The sequence below is a fragment of the Crassostrea angulata genome, chromosome 7 (genome assembly GCF_025612915.1).
Source record: "Crassostrea angulata isolate pt1a10 chromosome 7, ASM2561291v2, whole genome shotgun sequence".
Classification (NCBI taxonomy): domain Eukaryota; kingdom Metazoa; phylum Mollusca; class Bivalvia; order Ostreida; family Ostreidae; genus Magallana; species Magallana angulata.
Window position 1 is genome coordinate 51,342,212 of NC_069117.1, and position 18,100 is coordinate 51,360,311.

Below are 18,100 nucleotides of genomic sequence, written 5' to 3' on the forward strand. Positions count from 1 at the left end.
GAAAAAACAAAACAATTTATTGCATACACAGATTAACATTTTCAGATCATAAGATCCTCATTATTCATGTAACCAAAAATAAATAAAAGTAATAGTCTAAGATACAAACATAATACTTTAACAGGAGACAACAAGTTCTGCTCAGCAGACGATAAATGACTGGCAAATCTATATCTAAACAGTACAGTCACAAGCAAGCATAGTAGTCTATGATCCTTGAAAATAAATTTCATCTGCATGATTACATGTATATCCAAATTGTTAATTACAATTAAATGGACGGAAACTGACTTCGTAATTGTGGTTATATCGTGACTTGTATTTCCTAGTCACATGGTGAAACTCTGCAATCCAGTCTACTAAAATATGACTGAAATGTGACTGAATGTTGACTAAAAGCTGACTGATGTGTTAGTATTCAGTAACCATTCCAGTAAACATTAGGTTGACTAAATGCGCTGAGATGCATCCTGTGAGTTTTGCGTTTATAAAGTTGCGTATGTTTTAGGCTGGTGCTGAAGGAGTTGGTGGCGGGGGATTGTTGAAGGTTCTGTAAAATACAAAAAATAGTATCAGTTAGAATCAATTTAGCTTAAACCGTATTCCCAATAGCTAGATTAAGCAGTGCCAAATGAAAACACCTGTTATGCGTACCAGTAAATTTTATTATTTATATGAATTTAGGGACTCGGTACTTTGAAAAATAATTTGCTCTTGAAAATTTGGCGATTTTAATTATACTTATTTGACAGTGATCAATTTAACAGACCAATATTAAAACCCGTCCAAAAAAGACCAGTGTATTATTTTCACAAAAAATACCATGGGTTCCCGGTTCTCCAAACTTTCAACAATGGAGTATGTTTCTAAAATTTCCTCTAAAAATTGTTTGGTCATAATCAATTGCTATTATGATAATTTTAATGCCCGACAGAGTAGGGATGAAAACAAATATCTGATTAGATCTGGTAAATTATTTATTATACAGTTGTAAAATTGATACGGATACGAAAGTTTTGTTTAAACTACAAGCATTAATTACTAATACGAAGAAAGTTTTTGAAAGAAGAATATCATCATCACAAGTTGTGTCTTTTATGTTCATAATACATGTATGTCAGGGTTTCTTGGTATTTATACGCCAGCATCTTTTTATTAACTAGATAAAAGTAAAGTACATATAAAACAGGAAAATAAAAAAAAATGATACAGGAAGTCAAAATTCAAAACCAATAATAAACGAGGAGAAAACCATTCTCTAGTTTTCATAAAAAAGATTTTAACACGCCTTACCCGTTCCGCTTACTGGAAATATATATATATATATATCATGCGCGGATCCAGAAAATTTTTCCAGGGGGGGTCCGAAGGATAATTGTGTTTGCCAGGGGGGGTCCGAGGCATATTTTCGCGATAATTTTACTATGTAAATTTATTAAATTTTCATTTTCCAGGGGGGGTCGGGACCCCCCCGCCCCCCCCCCCTAGATCCGCGCATGCATATATATATATATATATATATATATATATATATATATATATATATAGGATATCTATATTGTGTGATTTTATATATGCTTTACCCAACGAGTTGAAATGACATTTCAACGAGTTGGATAAACCAAATATAAAATCACACAATTATAGATGTTCTATTTATCTCATACAATTTGATTTATATCATGAAGCTTTTGTGACAGTCCCTTGTGTGACCCAACTTGGTTTTTGTTTTCAAAGATTAAAAACGATGATGCAACGTTGTGTTATGCGGCTATTGTGACCTTGCGCAATACAATTTAGTACGTCATCCCTGAGATAAATCGAACTGATTTAATGTAAAGTTTCACTGAAATAAACCTTAAAATTATTTTTGAGCTTAAGATAATTTTTTTTAGAGCTTATTCACTTGATTAAATGTAAATTCCGATTAGAAGACTGGAATAATCAAGTTTGTTGACATACACAAAGTTGCGAATGCTCGTTAGTTTGAATTGACTCGAACGAGGAACAGTTGTTGATGCAGGATGTTTAATAAAACAAACACTAGGCTAGCCTTATGATTCAAAATTGAAAATAGTGAATAAGGATGCTTACTGGTGGTGGAATAAAAGTCTCATGAAACATTATTTCGGTAAGTTCTTGTATATAAACACAACCAGAACGCTCTGTTTTCATCGCGTCGTCAGGATGAACCCCTTGATAGTTAACTTAATTTGTAGTTTTATAAACTTCACAAAGCAAATTGAAAGTTGGAAGTAGGCTAAATCTATCAAAAATCTTGACAAACAAGAAAAAGGGTCTTGTGGTTACGGTTATGAATAACTTTGCAAAAAAGGTGTGTGTGTGGGGGGGGGGGGGCTAACCTCCCCCCCCCCCCCGTTCCGACGCCTGTGCCACGCAGTTATGTGTTTTCCTTCATATTTGTAATTTAAATCTTTGGTAAAATCAATTTTATATTAATTTTTGTAGTAGATATAGTTATGTTGAAAGTACTAGCAAATCTTCGAAAATTGGTCACTGAAGCTTTGAAGCGAGGGGCTGTGTCAAACGTAGTTCTGACCTGAAGTATTTGATATAGCATCACCCGTGTGATATAGCAAAGGTTTATCACACGGGTAATATACACCACACGTATGAGATATATATATATATATATATATATATATATATATATATATATATATATATATATATATATATATATATATATATATATATATATATATTCAATTTTGCAGTTCTGTGTCTTAAATTACCATATAAACGCCTAACATCCATAATTGTAACTTTGAGGTAGCACCCTTTGTGGTAAAATTTCAAGTACCCGATTTCTGAGTAAATGAACACGATTTCAGCATAATTTAGTTGTAAGAGTCATCTTGCTTTTCAGGATGAACATAGTACCTTCAATAAATTTTTTGCGTTTTTAATGAGATGCAACTGATCTTGTGTACGATATTACCTTGATGAGTGTCGAAATAATAGTATAGATTTCCTGACTTCAAATCTCGGGAAAAAGTCATAAAAAATTAATAACCACGTTAGAATTACCGTCTGAATTTTACACGATTATGTTCTAACAGTTTTAATTATCTTTCTGATCGATTAGAATCAAGTTCTTCCTCAAACAAAAAGCCGAGTTCAGTGTTACATGAGTTATTGTTTACCAAACAAACGTCCCCACCCCACTCACCAGTGTTCGTATTTGGTGAGTTCCTTAAGAATTCAATACCTGTAGCTGACTTCTCTATAGAGTTTCCCGTTGGTCCTGAATACATAACACGTGAATATGCAGATTGGTTGAAAACACTACTTTTTCAATAGAAGCCTCCTAGAGACTCCTGAATCCGTTGGTCTACTTTCCATTCAAATTCACAGAACAATCGAAGACTTATGAATGAAAAAGGTATTTAATATGTCACCTACAATTGTTGAAATGCATTAATCCATCCCTTTTTATATTTGAATAACACGAATTATTGCTGCATATCGACAATCCTTTTCCAATGCAAAATGATTATTTTTAAAATTGAAATTTGTATCAAAGACATCTACTTACTACGCTTCTGGATCGACTTTTGATGATTGTCGAGCGTCGCAGAAAATTATCAATGCAAAGATGATCAAAACAAGCTGCAAAAGGAAAAAAAAACCTGTTACTTTAGCATTCGATACGTTGGATGTACAATCATAAGGTTGTTCATTCCTCAGCAAGGTTCAAGAACTTTTGAATTCGGGTATCATGTATTCATATAATAAATTTTTAGCTTTTATGTTAGAAAATATGGATAAGTCTGGTGGTGTCTCTATTGGGTAATGGTTATAATTATAAACTTTGTTTCTGTTGTCAGTCGATCCGATATCAGAGACCATCAGCCTTTAATGTTTGAAGTTTGTAGGTTCGCCTCTTATCCACCTCTTAAAGTTTTCCACTATTTTCCGCTTTTTTCAAGTACAACTAAGCTTGGTATTAATCTTATAACGTTTAAAAAATAACGTGTAAAAATGATTATATTTGAAATACATTTTGAAAATTCGGGGTGGGGAGGGAGGAGGTGATTACCTGAAAGCAACCGCATCCAGCGATGGTGCCAACCACCAGGGACACGTCACCCAACAGCATGTTGTAGACTTCATCAAAGCACCCCTACAACATTGAAAACAGAAAGTCATCAAAGCTTCCCTACAACATCAAATAGAGAGGACTCATCGGAGCATCCCTACTACATAAAATATAGCGAACTAGGTAGAAGCTTGTAATAGGCGTCAACTCAAGAAAAGTTTCAACGTAGTATTTTGACTGACCCTTGTCCAATCAGATCGTAGAAGGTGGAGTTTAGGCATAACCACTCTTGACTTGAAAATAAGAGAGAGGGAGGAGAGAGTTTTTAATGGAGTAATTAGAAATGGCAAAGATGATTAAGCAAAATATCTATCAATAGTTATAAAGTAAATCAAGGTCCAGTATATCCTATAAATTTATGTCAGTTTGAAATTCCTTCACTGGAGAACAGCGATGTCTATATTCTGTAAGTCGTTTTAATTCCACGGTGTTAAAATTTCACGATTTCTATTAAAGTACTAATCGTGATAGTTTTAATTTCATGCTGCTTAAAAATCAATTGATCAGAATATAAGCATTAAAACGTTTTGGAAATCTAATGATAGAATTCACTATGGGTTTAATTTCGCGGGAAAATGTTAGATCGCATAGTGAAATTAAAACCCTCGTGATTATTTGCCAATCTACAGTATACATGTAGATAATGGGATAAAGTAATTAAAACACCGAAGATTGTACGTATATTTAATTTAAGAAGAAACTGCTTTTCATAACAAGTATTGCCGATAGTAATCTTATCAACGTATGCCGATTAATCTTCCCCGAATTAAACATAGGTCGTAATTATGCTGGAAGACACGTTGAAATAATACGTAAATTCGATTTATAAAATTTCTTCATGATTACTCAGTGTGAAACATTCTTTACCTTTATCCGTTATTTTGGGGGCTTTTTCCACAAAGCTTCCACCTGGGTTGCCTGTCCGTTTTACCATATCTTAATTCATAAATGACCATTCGTTTCCATTTCAAAATATTTATTGCCCGTATACATATCTCTATGAAAGTTTTGGTTGTTACGTCATCTCTATTTGTAGATACTGCGCGAAGGAGAAAAATACGATGATCTTAATTTAAAACGCTTCAAAGTTACACCATTTAATGTAATATTTGCCATTTTAAACTAATAATGATTTCTTCATCTCCATTAGCTTTCTTTCTTTCTTCTTTCTCTCATTCAAGTCACGAGCGGCAATGTCTTCAATCTGCTCTACTACGATCTGATTGGACAAAGATCAGTCAAAACATTATGTTGAAACTTTTTTGGAGTTACCGCCTACTAAAAGCTTCTATGTAGTTCGCTATTAAACAAAGAATAAGAGCACCCCTTCCATTAACATAAAAAAAAGAAAATCGTCAGAACACGATTGAAAAGGTCATCAAAACACCCCTACAACGTCAGTCAAAGGAAGTCATCAAAGAACCCTTATAACATTAAATAGAAACATGGGTCAGATCAGAACTTCAATTAGAGGAATTCACCTGATTACTTAAAAAATCAAAAAAAGCAAAAAAGAAAAGAGAAATGAATTTATTCAAAGCACCCTTAATATTGAATAGTAAAAATGGTCTTAGCATCCGTTTAACATTAAACAAAGAAATTAATCATCACACATTTTAATATAAATTAAAGTAAGTCGTCGAGGTACGAATGGGTACATTCGCCTGTAATGATAAGACAGAGAAAAAAACCACCCCGTAAACAAAGATTGGTTCATAAAATCTCATCATCCCCGCGGCTAGTACCCTAAATACAGTAGAATTACTTCATCAAAACAACCCTATTAAATAAATTCAATGGACTTCAGCAAAATATACTTCTACTTGTTTAGGGTACTATACAACATGTATATTAGCTGTGTATTCTATCTAGCGTTTTTGACGGAAAGCCGCTTCGTCACGTATGTTTTCTACATGCTAAATATTATTGTATATGTCTGTATGTAAATAGATACATTCATAAATGGTTTGGTTTAGCTAAGTTGCTAAAAAAAATTTCCATTTTAATTTTTCAAGTGTGTCGATTCATTAAAAACGGTGTACTTTTCTGTATCTCTGTTTCTATGTATTTTATGCGGATGCAATTGAATCTTTGTAAAAATATGATTTCTTTCATGTGAGGGAGAATTAGACAAATCAATTTCCACTTGGTGTAATAATGAATTATTGACCAGAAATATAAGGTTTTTTATTCGAATACCCGTTTGTGTCACGTGGTTCTTAAGAACCGGTTTATTAGCAAGGCTATTAAAGAATTGCTTAGGTGTTAAAGGAGCATGGTCACGATTTTGGTCAAATTTTATTTCTCTGTTTTTATTATTTGCAATGCTCTAGGAATGCATTTCTAATGATCAAACAAAATTTGGGTGCAAGTCGTTGAGTTTTAAGCAAGATACAGGGCTTACAATTCTTCGTCATGTAAACAAGGCTCGTGCCCTGTTTTTGTTTACATAGGTTTAATATACCATTAAAAATCTTTTTAAAGCTGGTTTGTCTATCTAATTATTTATTTTAAGCATAAATAAACTTATAAGTCATCAAATGACACTCAAATTTTTGTTGCCTATTAAAAATGCCTTGCTGAAGCATTGTAAACATTAAAATCGAAAAAATGATTTTTGACCGAAATCGTGACCATGCCCCTTTAAATACCAGTTTAGGACGACACGTACAGCGGAAAGTTAAAATGTTAAGAATTTTTTTATTAAAATAAAAAAAATTATGTGATCTAACTGTATGTCATAATTATGTATTTGTACTTCAAATATGCAAAATCTTAAATAGCTGCAGCGTGTCGTTGCTAATTCCACAACGTGTGTTGTTATTTACTAGTAATATAGTATTCAGCTAACATTTGGAAAATAATAAATGGATTTAAAGGAGAATTATCATGTCTTAATCATAAACCTTACCTTTGTGTATATGTCAGAGGGTGTCACGGCACAGGTAGGCGTGGTCGAGTCAGGTATTGTGACACAGCACGTGATCGGGGCCTTCAGCCCGCCACCGTAGTTTGTGTTCCATTTGACTCCGCCCGTGAAATCGTTGTAACTGTCTACCCCACAGCACGAAAACTATCAAGCAAAAAGAAAAGTTTCAATGTGTTAAAATTGTTGTCAAGGATGATTTCTAAGCATAGGTTTTTGGCTCACTTGTTTTTTCCTATAGACATATGTATACATTATATGTAGGAACGAAACTGTATGTTATTTTAAATAAATGTTTATGAGTTAAGATGTGTGAGAAGGCAATTACTTTACATAATCTGATTTCCATTGTAAATGACCTGCAATACCAGAAAAAAAAATCCTTTTTTAGGTGGGGGTATATGCCAAGGAGTTACCGTCAACAGGTTTGATCGGACACATCGTTTACTAAACATGACTGGAGAATAAATATTTGAATTGATGTTCACTTAATATTTTATTTCTCTTTCTACCTACAATGTATATTTTTCTCCAGATACACAATAGCTCCTCTGTTTGCTCGTCTGTGGCGACATTAGAAGGATGATATTTAAAAAAAAAACTTCAGTTGACAAGCTTTATTTCAATATTTGTCAATTCTGCAGGCAGAGAGGCTTTTGAAATTTTTAGATCGGAAGGAAAGAGTATTCGAATATGAATTGGTACTTCTTTACAATGTTTTGATCGTAATCAAAAGAAAATTTAAAATAAATATAATGACAGAACAATTTGAAAAAAAGTATAATATTATTGTTCATTGTTTAATACCAATATGCAGTGAACAAAAATTACATTCATTTATTATGTTTATCGTAATTTATATCATAAATTTTCGGCGTAATAGATAATAACTAAAAAGATGAATGCCTTATCCCTGAGACAATCTTTAACACATGTATTCACACTTTAACACCTTCTATTCTTTTTATAGTGCTATTTTAAAATAATTTCTATAACACTATACATCTTGAAATACTATGCAGCATGAAAATATACAAACACCAAATAAGTTTAAAGATGGTTAATTTGTTGTTTTTGTTTTGTTTTGGTCGGGTCTCCTCATTGAACCATGAGCCCTGTTTTGATTTTTACCTGTCTGTGTGCAAAATTCCAGCCTAGACTGACAATGTTGGTGCCATTAAATCCCATGTAATCACTTTTAATGGATGCCTTTAGAGGGCTCTTCATATCGTCTTTTATCTGTAGACGAGAAAAAGGTAAGTTTGGTAATGCAATTTTTATCAAATCGCCTTGTTTTAAAATAGCTAGGTCGTAAAAGTTTTTGAGTTTCTCATTAAACTCTCTATAATCGACCGATTGTTTTATGACACGTTGAAGCTGGTTGTAAGCGTTAAGAAAGACGAATGGTCATGGCCATTTTTATACTAAATTAATCTCCCTGATTTGTATAAAGATATAAGGAAATGTTCAATTTTTTTAAATTACATACATTAATAGGGCTAATACTCATAGTTTTTCAAAACTCTTGTTAATAAAAGTAGATGTGATGGGTCACTTGTTGTGTAAACTAAGATAAAAAAAAAATTCTCAGTTGTTCATACCGTGTCTGGTGACCCATACAGGATCCCCAAGAAGATGATTTCTCCGGTGAGAATAACGATGACGATGACAGCATACGTGATCAGCATAAACTTGACCTTACAACAGGCCCCGCAACAACCCAGAATGGTGATGATCAGTAGGAAGAGGCCCAGACCCACGAAGAAGTAGCCCAGGCCCCCGATCAGGGCGCTGATGTTGAAGGACGAGAGGTCAATGGTACCAAAGTTGTTGGCCTCGAGCTGAGCTTTGAGTATATCCAGTGCACTCTGGTAGTAAGGTTTCAGCATAGAGTCTCCCACGAGACACACGATTCCCAGGGCAAAGAATACAAAACCAAGTATCTGGAAAGGTATGGCAATGGGGTTTAATTTGTCATCATTTGCATTACATTGTGTTCTTTTTTAGACATACCTGAAGTCTCCTGGGGATAAAACTAACTCAAACAGTTGATTGTTCTACAATATTTTTTGTAACGTTATTACATGTTATATATGTTTTAGTGTTTCTGCGTACATACACACGTTTATTTACACTAATTTCGTATATAAAGCTTCTAAATGAGGACATGATAATAAAATCTGCAGTTCCATGTTTATAGTTGCATGTTTTTTTTTAAAGTTGGGGATAATAACCACTCATAAAGTTGTATTGAATGTATGACAAGAAAATCAATTGCAACAATAGTCTTGTAAGAGTATACATATGCTGAATGTAGAACAAATACCTTTGTGTACACGTACGGAGATGTTTCAAAGAAAGAGGGTGTTTTAGCGTAGATCTTAGCACTGTATATCGGAAACATTTAATTTTGAACATTGGATCACAGAGGGTGTCACGTCAAAATCTTAATTAAAACTGTTTATACATAGAGTAAAATTCATTATGCATTTGTATCCAAGTTTCATAAGACATGTTTTATGCGTTTTTGTGGTGACATGAACCGCTGAAATGCTTAACACTAAATCAACCAATATCCTTTTTCAGGTCACCTGAGTCACTCAAGGGACCTATTGCAATTGGTCTTCGTCCGTCGTTGTGCGTCAAGCTGTGTGCGTCGTCCGTCGTACGTAAACAATCTTACATTTTACACTTCTCTTTGAAAATTACAAGGCCAATGTTTACCATTTTTTGTTTGAAGTATCTTTATGGTAAGAGAAATCCAAATTGTTATATTCGTGGCTCTACCACCCCCGGGGCGTTACAGGCGGGGCCAAATATGCAAAAAAGCTAAAATCACAAAAATCTTTTTCTACTCCCACACAAGAGAGATAAAAATGAATGCATATGAAATCCATGGTCCCTGAGGCCATGGGGTGGGATATGGCCATATAGTGTTAATGCATTTTATGTTTTGAAATCTCTTTCTCTACTCTCACATGTCTGTAAGAAAAGCTGATTTCATAATTATGTTAAACAGGAAGTCCTCTACTAAAATTGTAAATGTTATGTCCCCTGTAGTATGAATTTTGACTATATTGCAAGGCAAAAACAGATAGTGTTAATGCATATAATGTTTTGAACTTTTTCTACTCCCGTACACCTGTAAGAAAAACTTAATTTACAATTTTGTAGACCAATTTATCAAAATTTCAAATTTCATTTCTCCCAATGAAGGGATTTGAATGGAGGACGGGGCCAAAAAACTCATATAGTGTAAAGTGGTAGGGGTTCTGAATGCAGAGTATTGCCAAAATGGTCATTTAGTGTTAATGTACTAGACAGTATATAATGTTTAAAACACATCTACTGGCACAGAATGAAAACTGACTGCATATTTAGAAAAATAATCATTAAGCTGCCATCTTTAATGATATTCTCAGGGTTACTGGTGTCAAAACTCATCAATAAGAGGTATCATAGTTATGTAACTTAAACATATGCTCGGTAATTTACGGTTATGATAAAAAAAAAAAGTATTCATCATTTTTTTGCATTCAAAAATTGTATAAATCAGGTTAATCTTTCAGTATATTAAAAATATTGATAAACTAATGAAAATAAACCATAATCAAGAGTACAGTAATGAGGTAGTCTAGTTTATATTATTATTATAGGTTGAGTTACAAGGATTCTCTTTATTAACGCTTACTTTTTTTTAAAAGTCTGAATAAGTTGAGGATGACGATCATCCAGTGAAACTCTCTCTCTCTCTCTCTCTCTCTCTCTCTCTCTCAACTTCAAAACTTACCAAAAATATAATGTTGATAATGACTATCAATATCCTCCCTAACCCTGTTAACAAACCCATGGTTCTCTTCTACGTCTTGTCAGTGCAACCTTTTAAAGAGAAAAATGGGAAAAGACATCAAATAACACAGGATATACATGTATCTCATAAGCAATACGCGTGGGTGCTTCCTATATAGCTTTAAAGAGTAAGAGGTTGGGATGTTGACGTAACTATTAGGAGCCTCATTGAGGTGTTATAGGGTTGCATTGAGGTATTGACTATATGGAAATCCGTAATGGGGACGTTTATCATCGATATTTATAGTACAAAGACCTTTAATCATTGATAATAATAGTATCAGGGTCCCTATAGAGATGCAAGCTATACTAAGTAGCAAACATGCGCAGAACGAGGTTCTCATAGAGGTGCTGACTATACAAAATAGCGAGGATGCACAGAAAAAATTATAGTCTAGAGGTGTCATATCATTGATATTTTCAAAAACGAGATCCTAATAGAGGTGGTGGGGAAATAAATATTATTATTAAAATGTAGAGTTATGCACCAGTGAACGTCTGATATGAAACAAGATAAAACAGACAAAATTTTCAATGAAAAAAGTCCAGTTTAACAATGACGTTTACACACTGTTAGTTCCACACGAATATAGAAAATGTAAATGGATATATTGTGCCATCGTTAGAGCTCATTTTAAATTAATACTTTTACCTATATTGAATAAGATAATAAACTCATCAAATTTCAATTAGTGAAACTTTCTTACTGTTAAAGCTGACGTGTATTGTTTGATATACCCTGTTCAAACGCTCATAATTCAATAAAAAGTTAAGATAAATTGACGATTAGGAAATTAAAAATACTGTAGATTTGTGATTTTGACAGATCGTTTAAATTGCGTTGATATTGCGTTGAACGACCTGGCTTAAATTGTTTTTATACAAAAACATCTACGTTTTTTATGTTTAAACACCAACTTCAGAAAAATTTCATTCTCGATTTTGTACAAAAAGTTTATTTTCAACCGATGAAATTCACTTGCAGCGTTGAGATACGAGATCCTTATATAGGTAGGAGTAACACTTTTAGGATTGAATTTCAATTTGCAAAAATTAAACTAATATCCTCAGTTGATAAAGTTAATTTATTTTTTCTTCTTTTTTCTATTTTTTGCTTTGAATGGGTTTGTGGTAGGGTCACGTGCTCCTTGTCAATACTGACATGCAATCATGCAATTCATTTGTCCACAAAACTAATCGCAATGTCAAAACAAATGATTTGCATGACAACAAAATTTAATTGAATATTTGAATATCAACATGATCGTCGGAAACCAGATGATCACCCTCGTCCGCCCGCCATCTAAAAAGATCTACTTAGTATGCTGTATCCAGGTCATGGATTGAAATAATGCGCATACTTACGTTGGGTGTCACGTGATGTACAATTATTAATAGGTTTATTTGAAGTAGTTATTTAGTAACAATTGTAATATTTATTAATAATAATTAAATTGGATATGAAAAAAATATTTGATACCTCATGATTTAATCTTTGAGAAAAAAATACGTTCTATATTTCTTTGATAATGGGGGAAACAGTTTCTTTGTAAATGAAAAATTCATACATTCAACAATAGAATAGATAAAAGCACATTTTCAAGATTTTTTGTTTGAATTTAACCAAAACCAAAATTGAAGTTTTTGTTTAAGATAAATACATTGGAACAAAAATGTGAAATGAGTATCATTTGCAATTGATAGAAGAAAAGCCGAATTATGAAACCACTCAAGCAGGTTAAAATTGAAGGTACATGTAGTACAGATACATGTATCTAGAAATGAAAATGAATATAATTTTTACTTTAAATCAGCTATCTCATTCAGTGATGATTTTGTTTGTCAAGAATTCTTATGTTTGCAGGGACGTCAGATTTTCAAATGAAAACAAAGAGAAAAGACAAAGATCTTTGGATTAACCAAAGTAAAATTTTAGCAATTAAGAAGGGACTTCATCGATTCATTTCCTTTGCCCCTTTTTATGGTATAATTTTAGTTAACATGGTTTAACTTAGTGTATATAACTTACGACACACCAAGTTGCAATCTGAATTTCAGAAGAATTCAGAAGGTCAATTGAAACTTTTGAGCTGTAAATCAGGGACAAAATTTACTTTGATGCACATTCTGTGACCAATCCCTTAACAGTTGATGACTCCCAACTTATTTAAAGCCATGCTCAAACATCAGGACCCCAATCTGGAACAAAAGGAACGGTTTTTAAGTGAATCCTCGACTTTAACTTTAAACCTGGCAGTGAAAGATGTCTGTGTTAATAACGTACAATTAAACGCATTCCAGGTTCACAATCCTTTTTAAATGATTAGCCACATTTAAATATACAAAGTGAAAAATATATTCATCTTACATTACCGTTTTCTACTTAAGCCCTTTTCTATTTATTTGAACTTCCCTGTGGCCCAATCCTATTCAAAAGTTTTAGAAATATATAAAAATAAGAATCCTTCAGCAGAATGTTAAAAGTCTTTAACCATCGGTCCTCTATTAACACATTTTGTATAATAGTTTCATTCAAGGGTATGCAATGAAGATTTATTCAGATCTCTCAGATTTTTCACTTTAAAAAATTGGAAATATGCTGAATAATACACTATCCTTTTTCTAGAACGGCATTTAAGAAGCTAAAACTAGTAGACTGGATATCCGATTTAAAATGATAATATATTTATTGGTCGACAAAAAGCATCAAAATTCACAATTTATTATTTTTCTCGCTGTAATTAGTACCTTTACTTTGTTTTTTGTAGTGTCCATGAAGATGACGACCGGTATTACGTATCTGTGCGGGATACTCAAGTCACAGGAAGCGATCAACAGAGCATCAAATGCATCTAAAGTTCTAAATCCTGATTTGAAAAGATTTGAAAAGTTTTTGTGTAAATATAATGACTTCATTTGGATTTGAAATAACTTTACACATTTAAAACTATTGTAGTCGTGAAAAATGACTATCATTGCAGTCAATACTTTGCCTACAAAGACCGAATCTGTGAATACGTTTAAATTATTTATCAAAGTAACTATTAATAAGGTTTTATTTTTATTTTTAGGTGGGTACAAATAACCTTGTTTACTTAAGTGACAATGCCGGAAGTTGTGCAAAAGGTCAGAATTCTAGTGACAAGCAGGCAAACGGAAACGAGGCCCCAGTGATATTCACCAACGGAATGCTACTCTCATAAAAATGATGGCAGAAAAAAAATCAGTTTCAGAGTAGATGGCTTGAACGTTGAACATTAATCAGCGTTTAATAAGCGTTTTGTTTCTTTTTAGTGCTTCGTCGTAATTACATGTATGGCGGCCACTTGTTCTTGAATGTCAATTATAGAATAAAAACTTACATGAAAAATGATACCCTTAACCTAAAAATGATTTTTACTTGTTTTATTTCACGAAGCGTTCGAGACAAATTTAATCAACATATTAAGAATCTACCGACATCGGCATGATAATCGGATGCATTATTGCAGGAATTATATTTCTTGGAATTTTGTTCTTTTTTTATGTCTGCGTAAGAAAATTAGGAACAAAATCTTTAAAAGCTGTACCAATAGACGTAAACGGAAGAAGCAACCAAAAGGTATATTATTTTAAACTTAATTAGAAAAAAAAATTCAGTCTTTATTTTCGTAGAAGTGTATATTAATCATTAACGAAGCAAGCTTTATTTTAGAAACCAGATCTTAATAGAGGACTTTGTCGTCGCATAAAGAAAAAGAAACAACTGAAATTCTAAACACAACATCGAATTGGGATCATGCATACTAGTATTGGACCATCTGACCGATTTAAAAAATGATCCCTTCACTGAACCTAAAATCAAAGAAAACGTTGAAGGGTCCATTCTATCTTATTGTTCAAGCATATCAAAACCAGAGAAGTCAACTCAATTTCGAAGCATCGAAAATAGAATCAGAACTTTTATAGTGGACAATTTGAATGATTCAAACAATAACTGTACAGATAAAACCCAAAATTTATGCACCACTTTATTTTTTCAAACTGCAGTATGCCAACAAGGGAATCGATGCCGTTAATATTAGCAATATTCTTAATCACAAAAAAGTTCAGTCCTGCATTCCGCCATATTTGAAGATAAAGTCAACCCCTTGTATTTCCTACAATTATACTACAACCATTATTTCCAAACTCTTGAATTACAATCAAACTCTACAAAACCTTAATATCGAACATCTGAAAGATATTCCTCCAACGTGCTCATGTTCTTCTTCACTCAACAGCTATAATCCTGCCGGACACGTCATTACTAGTGATGTTAATTTAGTTAACAACGAAGACCTAAGATCACTTATTATGAAAGGACCAAAATTTACGGAACCTAGATTCTTCACATGGCGTCGTAATTTTATACACATCATGAATTCTGTTGAACATTACACCAAGCGATGGGCAAAATCTGAACAAGAAGACCTTGATACTTTGTCAGAGTGGGTTAAAAGCATCAGATGTATATTAATATCTTGTATTAAACGACTGACTGAGAGGTCAAATGAAAACCATCTATCCTTCTGTTTTCAATAAAGCAGAAGTTAAAAAAGAACTAGATAGATTGCACGATCAGTATGTACTGGTCCCTGCTGATAAGGCAAGTAACAACATTGTCTTTGTTTGTAAGGCACATTATATTAATTGCATTTTCAAAGAACTTGATTTCGAATCTACACATGGTAATCCTATTTACACCCATAGCAACCTTTCCAAACAGGAAATACTTCAAAATCATAAATAGATTATGGATATCTTTAATATCCCCAAAAAACAAAAAAGAATTTGATTTACCGTATTTGTACTGGATTCCAAACCTTCACAAAAGTCCTTACAAATAGAGATATATAGCAGTTTCATGTAAATGTTCTACCAAACCTCTCTCTTTACTCCTTACGAAAATTCTTACTGTAGTGAAGAACTTCAAGAGTACTGCAAAACAATATACCCCAGAAGTGGTGTGAATCAAATGTGTGTACTAAAAAACTCTGAAGAATTATTAGAAACTTTGAGGTCACAAAATCTTACCAAAATCAATAGCAGCAAAACGTACGATTTTTCAACGCTTTATACAACCATTCCCCATAACAAATTAAAATCAAGGCTTTTCCATATCATCCCGTTATCCCGTTTTTCATATCATACCGTTGTTTCTTCAATAAAAATAGAAGTTGTAAAAATGCTTACCTTGTCATTGGAAATCTAAAAATTTATTTTGTTAAAAACCATTCTGATTGCACACACAATTGCACTGAAGTTGACATTAAAAAGATGATTGAGTTTCTGATAGACAGCATCTATTAAGGTTTTGGAAATCAAGTCTTCCATCAATCTGTTGGAATTCCCATGGGTACTAATTGTGCCCCATTGTTAGCAGACCTATTTTTGTATTCTTATGAAGCAGAATTTATTCAAAAACTTGTACGTGAAAAAAATAAATCACTCGCTGTGGCCTTCAAGTTAACATTCAGGTATATCGACGACGTATTATTAATTAACAATTGTTATTTCCATCTTACGTCGACTCAATATCCCATTGAACTTGAAATAAAAGATACCACAGAATTTGCGTCATCTGTCTGCAGACATGTGTTTCATATTTGGATATTTTACTGGAAATGGACATTGATGGTAATCTAACAACAATACTTTATGATAAACGCGATGACTTCAATTTTTCTATCGTCAACTTTCCTTATTTATGTAGCAATATACCCTGCATATTGTGTTTTTGTCTCTCGGTTAATTCGATTCGCAAGGGCATGCTCTTCGTATGAACATTTTCTAAGTCGAGGCAAGCTACTGACAAAAAAGTTGATAAAACAGGACTATCAACAGTCTCGTTTGAAGTCATCTATTCGTAAGTTCTATGGTCGATACAACGACATTGTTAGCAAATACAATCTTCCACTGGGTCGCATGCTGACTGACGTTTTTCAAACTAATTGTTAGTCTATTATTAATCACCTAATTGTCTACGGACTTTTCCGCCCCCCCCCCACCCCGATTACGACAAAGAGCAAAACGGGTGTGACCCGTGAGCAGAGGATGCTCACTTTTTCCAGGCACCTGATCCTACCTCTATCTTTTTTAGGTCTGCTCTGAATTTGTATTTTGTTTTATGGATTTTAGAGATGGTTGACGGTTTCTTATTGTCATTTTTTCATGCAGACGAATCCTCTTCATTCCAAAATTTGAACGATTCAAAATGTCACATTCATGATGGAGGAAAACGCAGGAGTGGTCGAGAAATCGAGGCACCTTGCACCAATCGGTAGCATATTTATCGGAAAACTTTGACTCTTCAGAAGAGAACTTCGAGTTTGGCAACCCCACCCCCACCCCCCTCGTTGATGAAAGAGGTGGCGTTTGTTTACGAAATGAGAATCTGAAGTGACAGTGAATGAATTCAATAAAGCTGAAAACATATATACCAGTGTAGAAAGGTCAACCAGGCAAACAGAGCTTTGTCGTCAGACAAATCAGAAAGGTATGTAATATTTACGAAAATTAAACGGACAGGTTCATCTAGAAAAACAGTCATATTCCTTTTGTTCCGGACCTGACGTCACGTAAGCGGAACTATTTCGAAAAAAGTGTCTTCGCTAAATAGAACGTTGAAGCGGAGATGTATTTGAATGCTATTGTCTTCGCTGACCTAGCTAATACGTCGTCTAGTATTGTATCAGAAACAGAAACACTATCGGTGAATTTGTTGAATTTATCCGCTAGCTTAACAAAGATGTCAGAAGGCCAAGATCAACTTCTTAAATTGAATTTGAAACAATCAGCTCTCAATACTTTGCATGTCAATGAGATTGTGAAACTTTAATCGAATTCGTCTTCAGATATGCACAATCGCCAAAATTCGATGAATCAGAAAGGAGTCGTAATGGATTAACTTCTGGTTGATATAGCTCTTCATTATGCTGACTTAATTATTATTAATGATTTGTGGTAGTTGAGTGGTTGTCATTATACATGTAGCAACTAAGGGATGAATAAAAAAAACGCTCTCTTTGTAGTCAGCATATTTGGAATGTATTCTGATCGATTTGGATAAATGAATATTCAAACATTATTACTATTCATTAAAAAAAATCATTTATGTTTGATTTTTTTCCATTCTAAATACTGCTTGGGTCGTCCATTTTAATACTGTATCAGATGTCCCG

The 18,100-nt window shown here is 33.3% G+C and overlaps 1 protein-coding gene across 3 annotated transcripts in view; it reads right to left on the bottom strand.

Moving 5' to 3' along the window:
* Positions 1–18,100, bottom strand: part of LOC128155891 (tetraspanin-1-like) — a 19,142-nt gene continuing 1,042 nt past the window's right edge. The window contains exons 1-8 of one of the 3 annotated variants that reach the window (XM_052817777.1): positions 13,647–13,746; positions 10,840–10,928; positions 8,651–8,992; positions 8,181–8,288; positions 7,035–7,196; positions 4,064–4,147; positions 3,560–3,633; positions 1–550 (exon numbers count right to left, since the gene is read on the bottom strand). In XM_052817777.1, coding sequence (XP_052673737.1) covers position 550; positions 3,560–3,633; positions 4,064–4,147; positions 7,035–7,196; positions 8,181–8,288; positions 8,651–8,992; positions 10,840–10,899 — 831 coding nt within the window. In that variant the 5' untranslated portion in view covers positions 10,900–10,928; positions 13,647–13,746 and the 3' untranslated portion in view covers positions 1–549. Of the gene's footprint in view, positions 551–3,558; positions 3,634–4,063; positions 4,148–7,034; positions 7,197–8,180; positions 8,289–8,650; positions 8,993–10,839; positions 10,929–13,646; positions 13,747–18,100 lie in introns of those variants that run through there. The other 2 variants (XM_052817776.1, XM_052817778.1) reach the window with 2 other exon arrangements.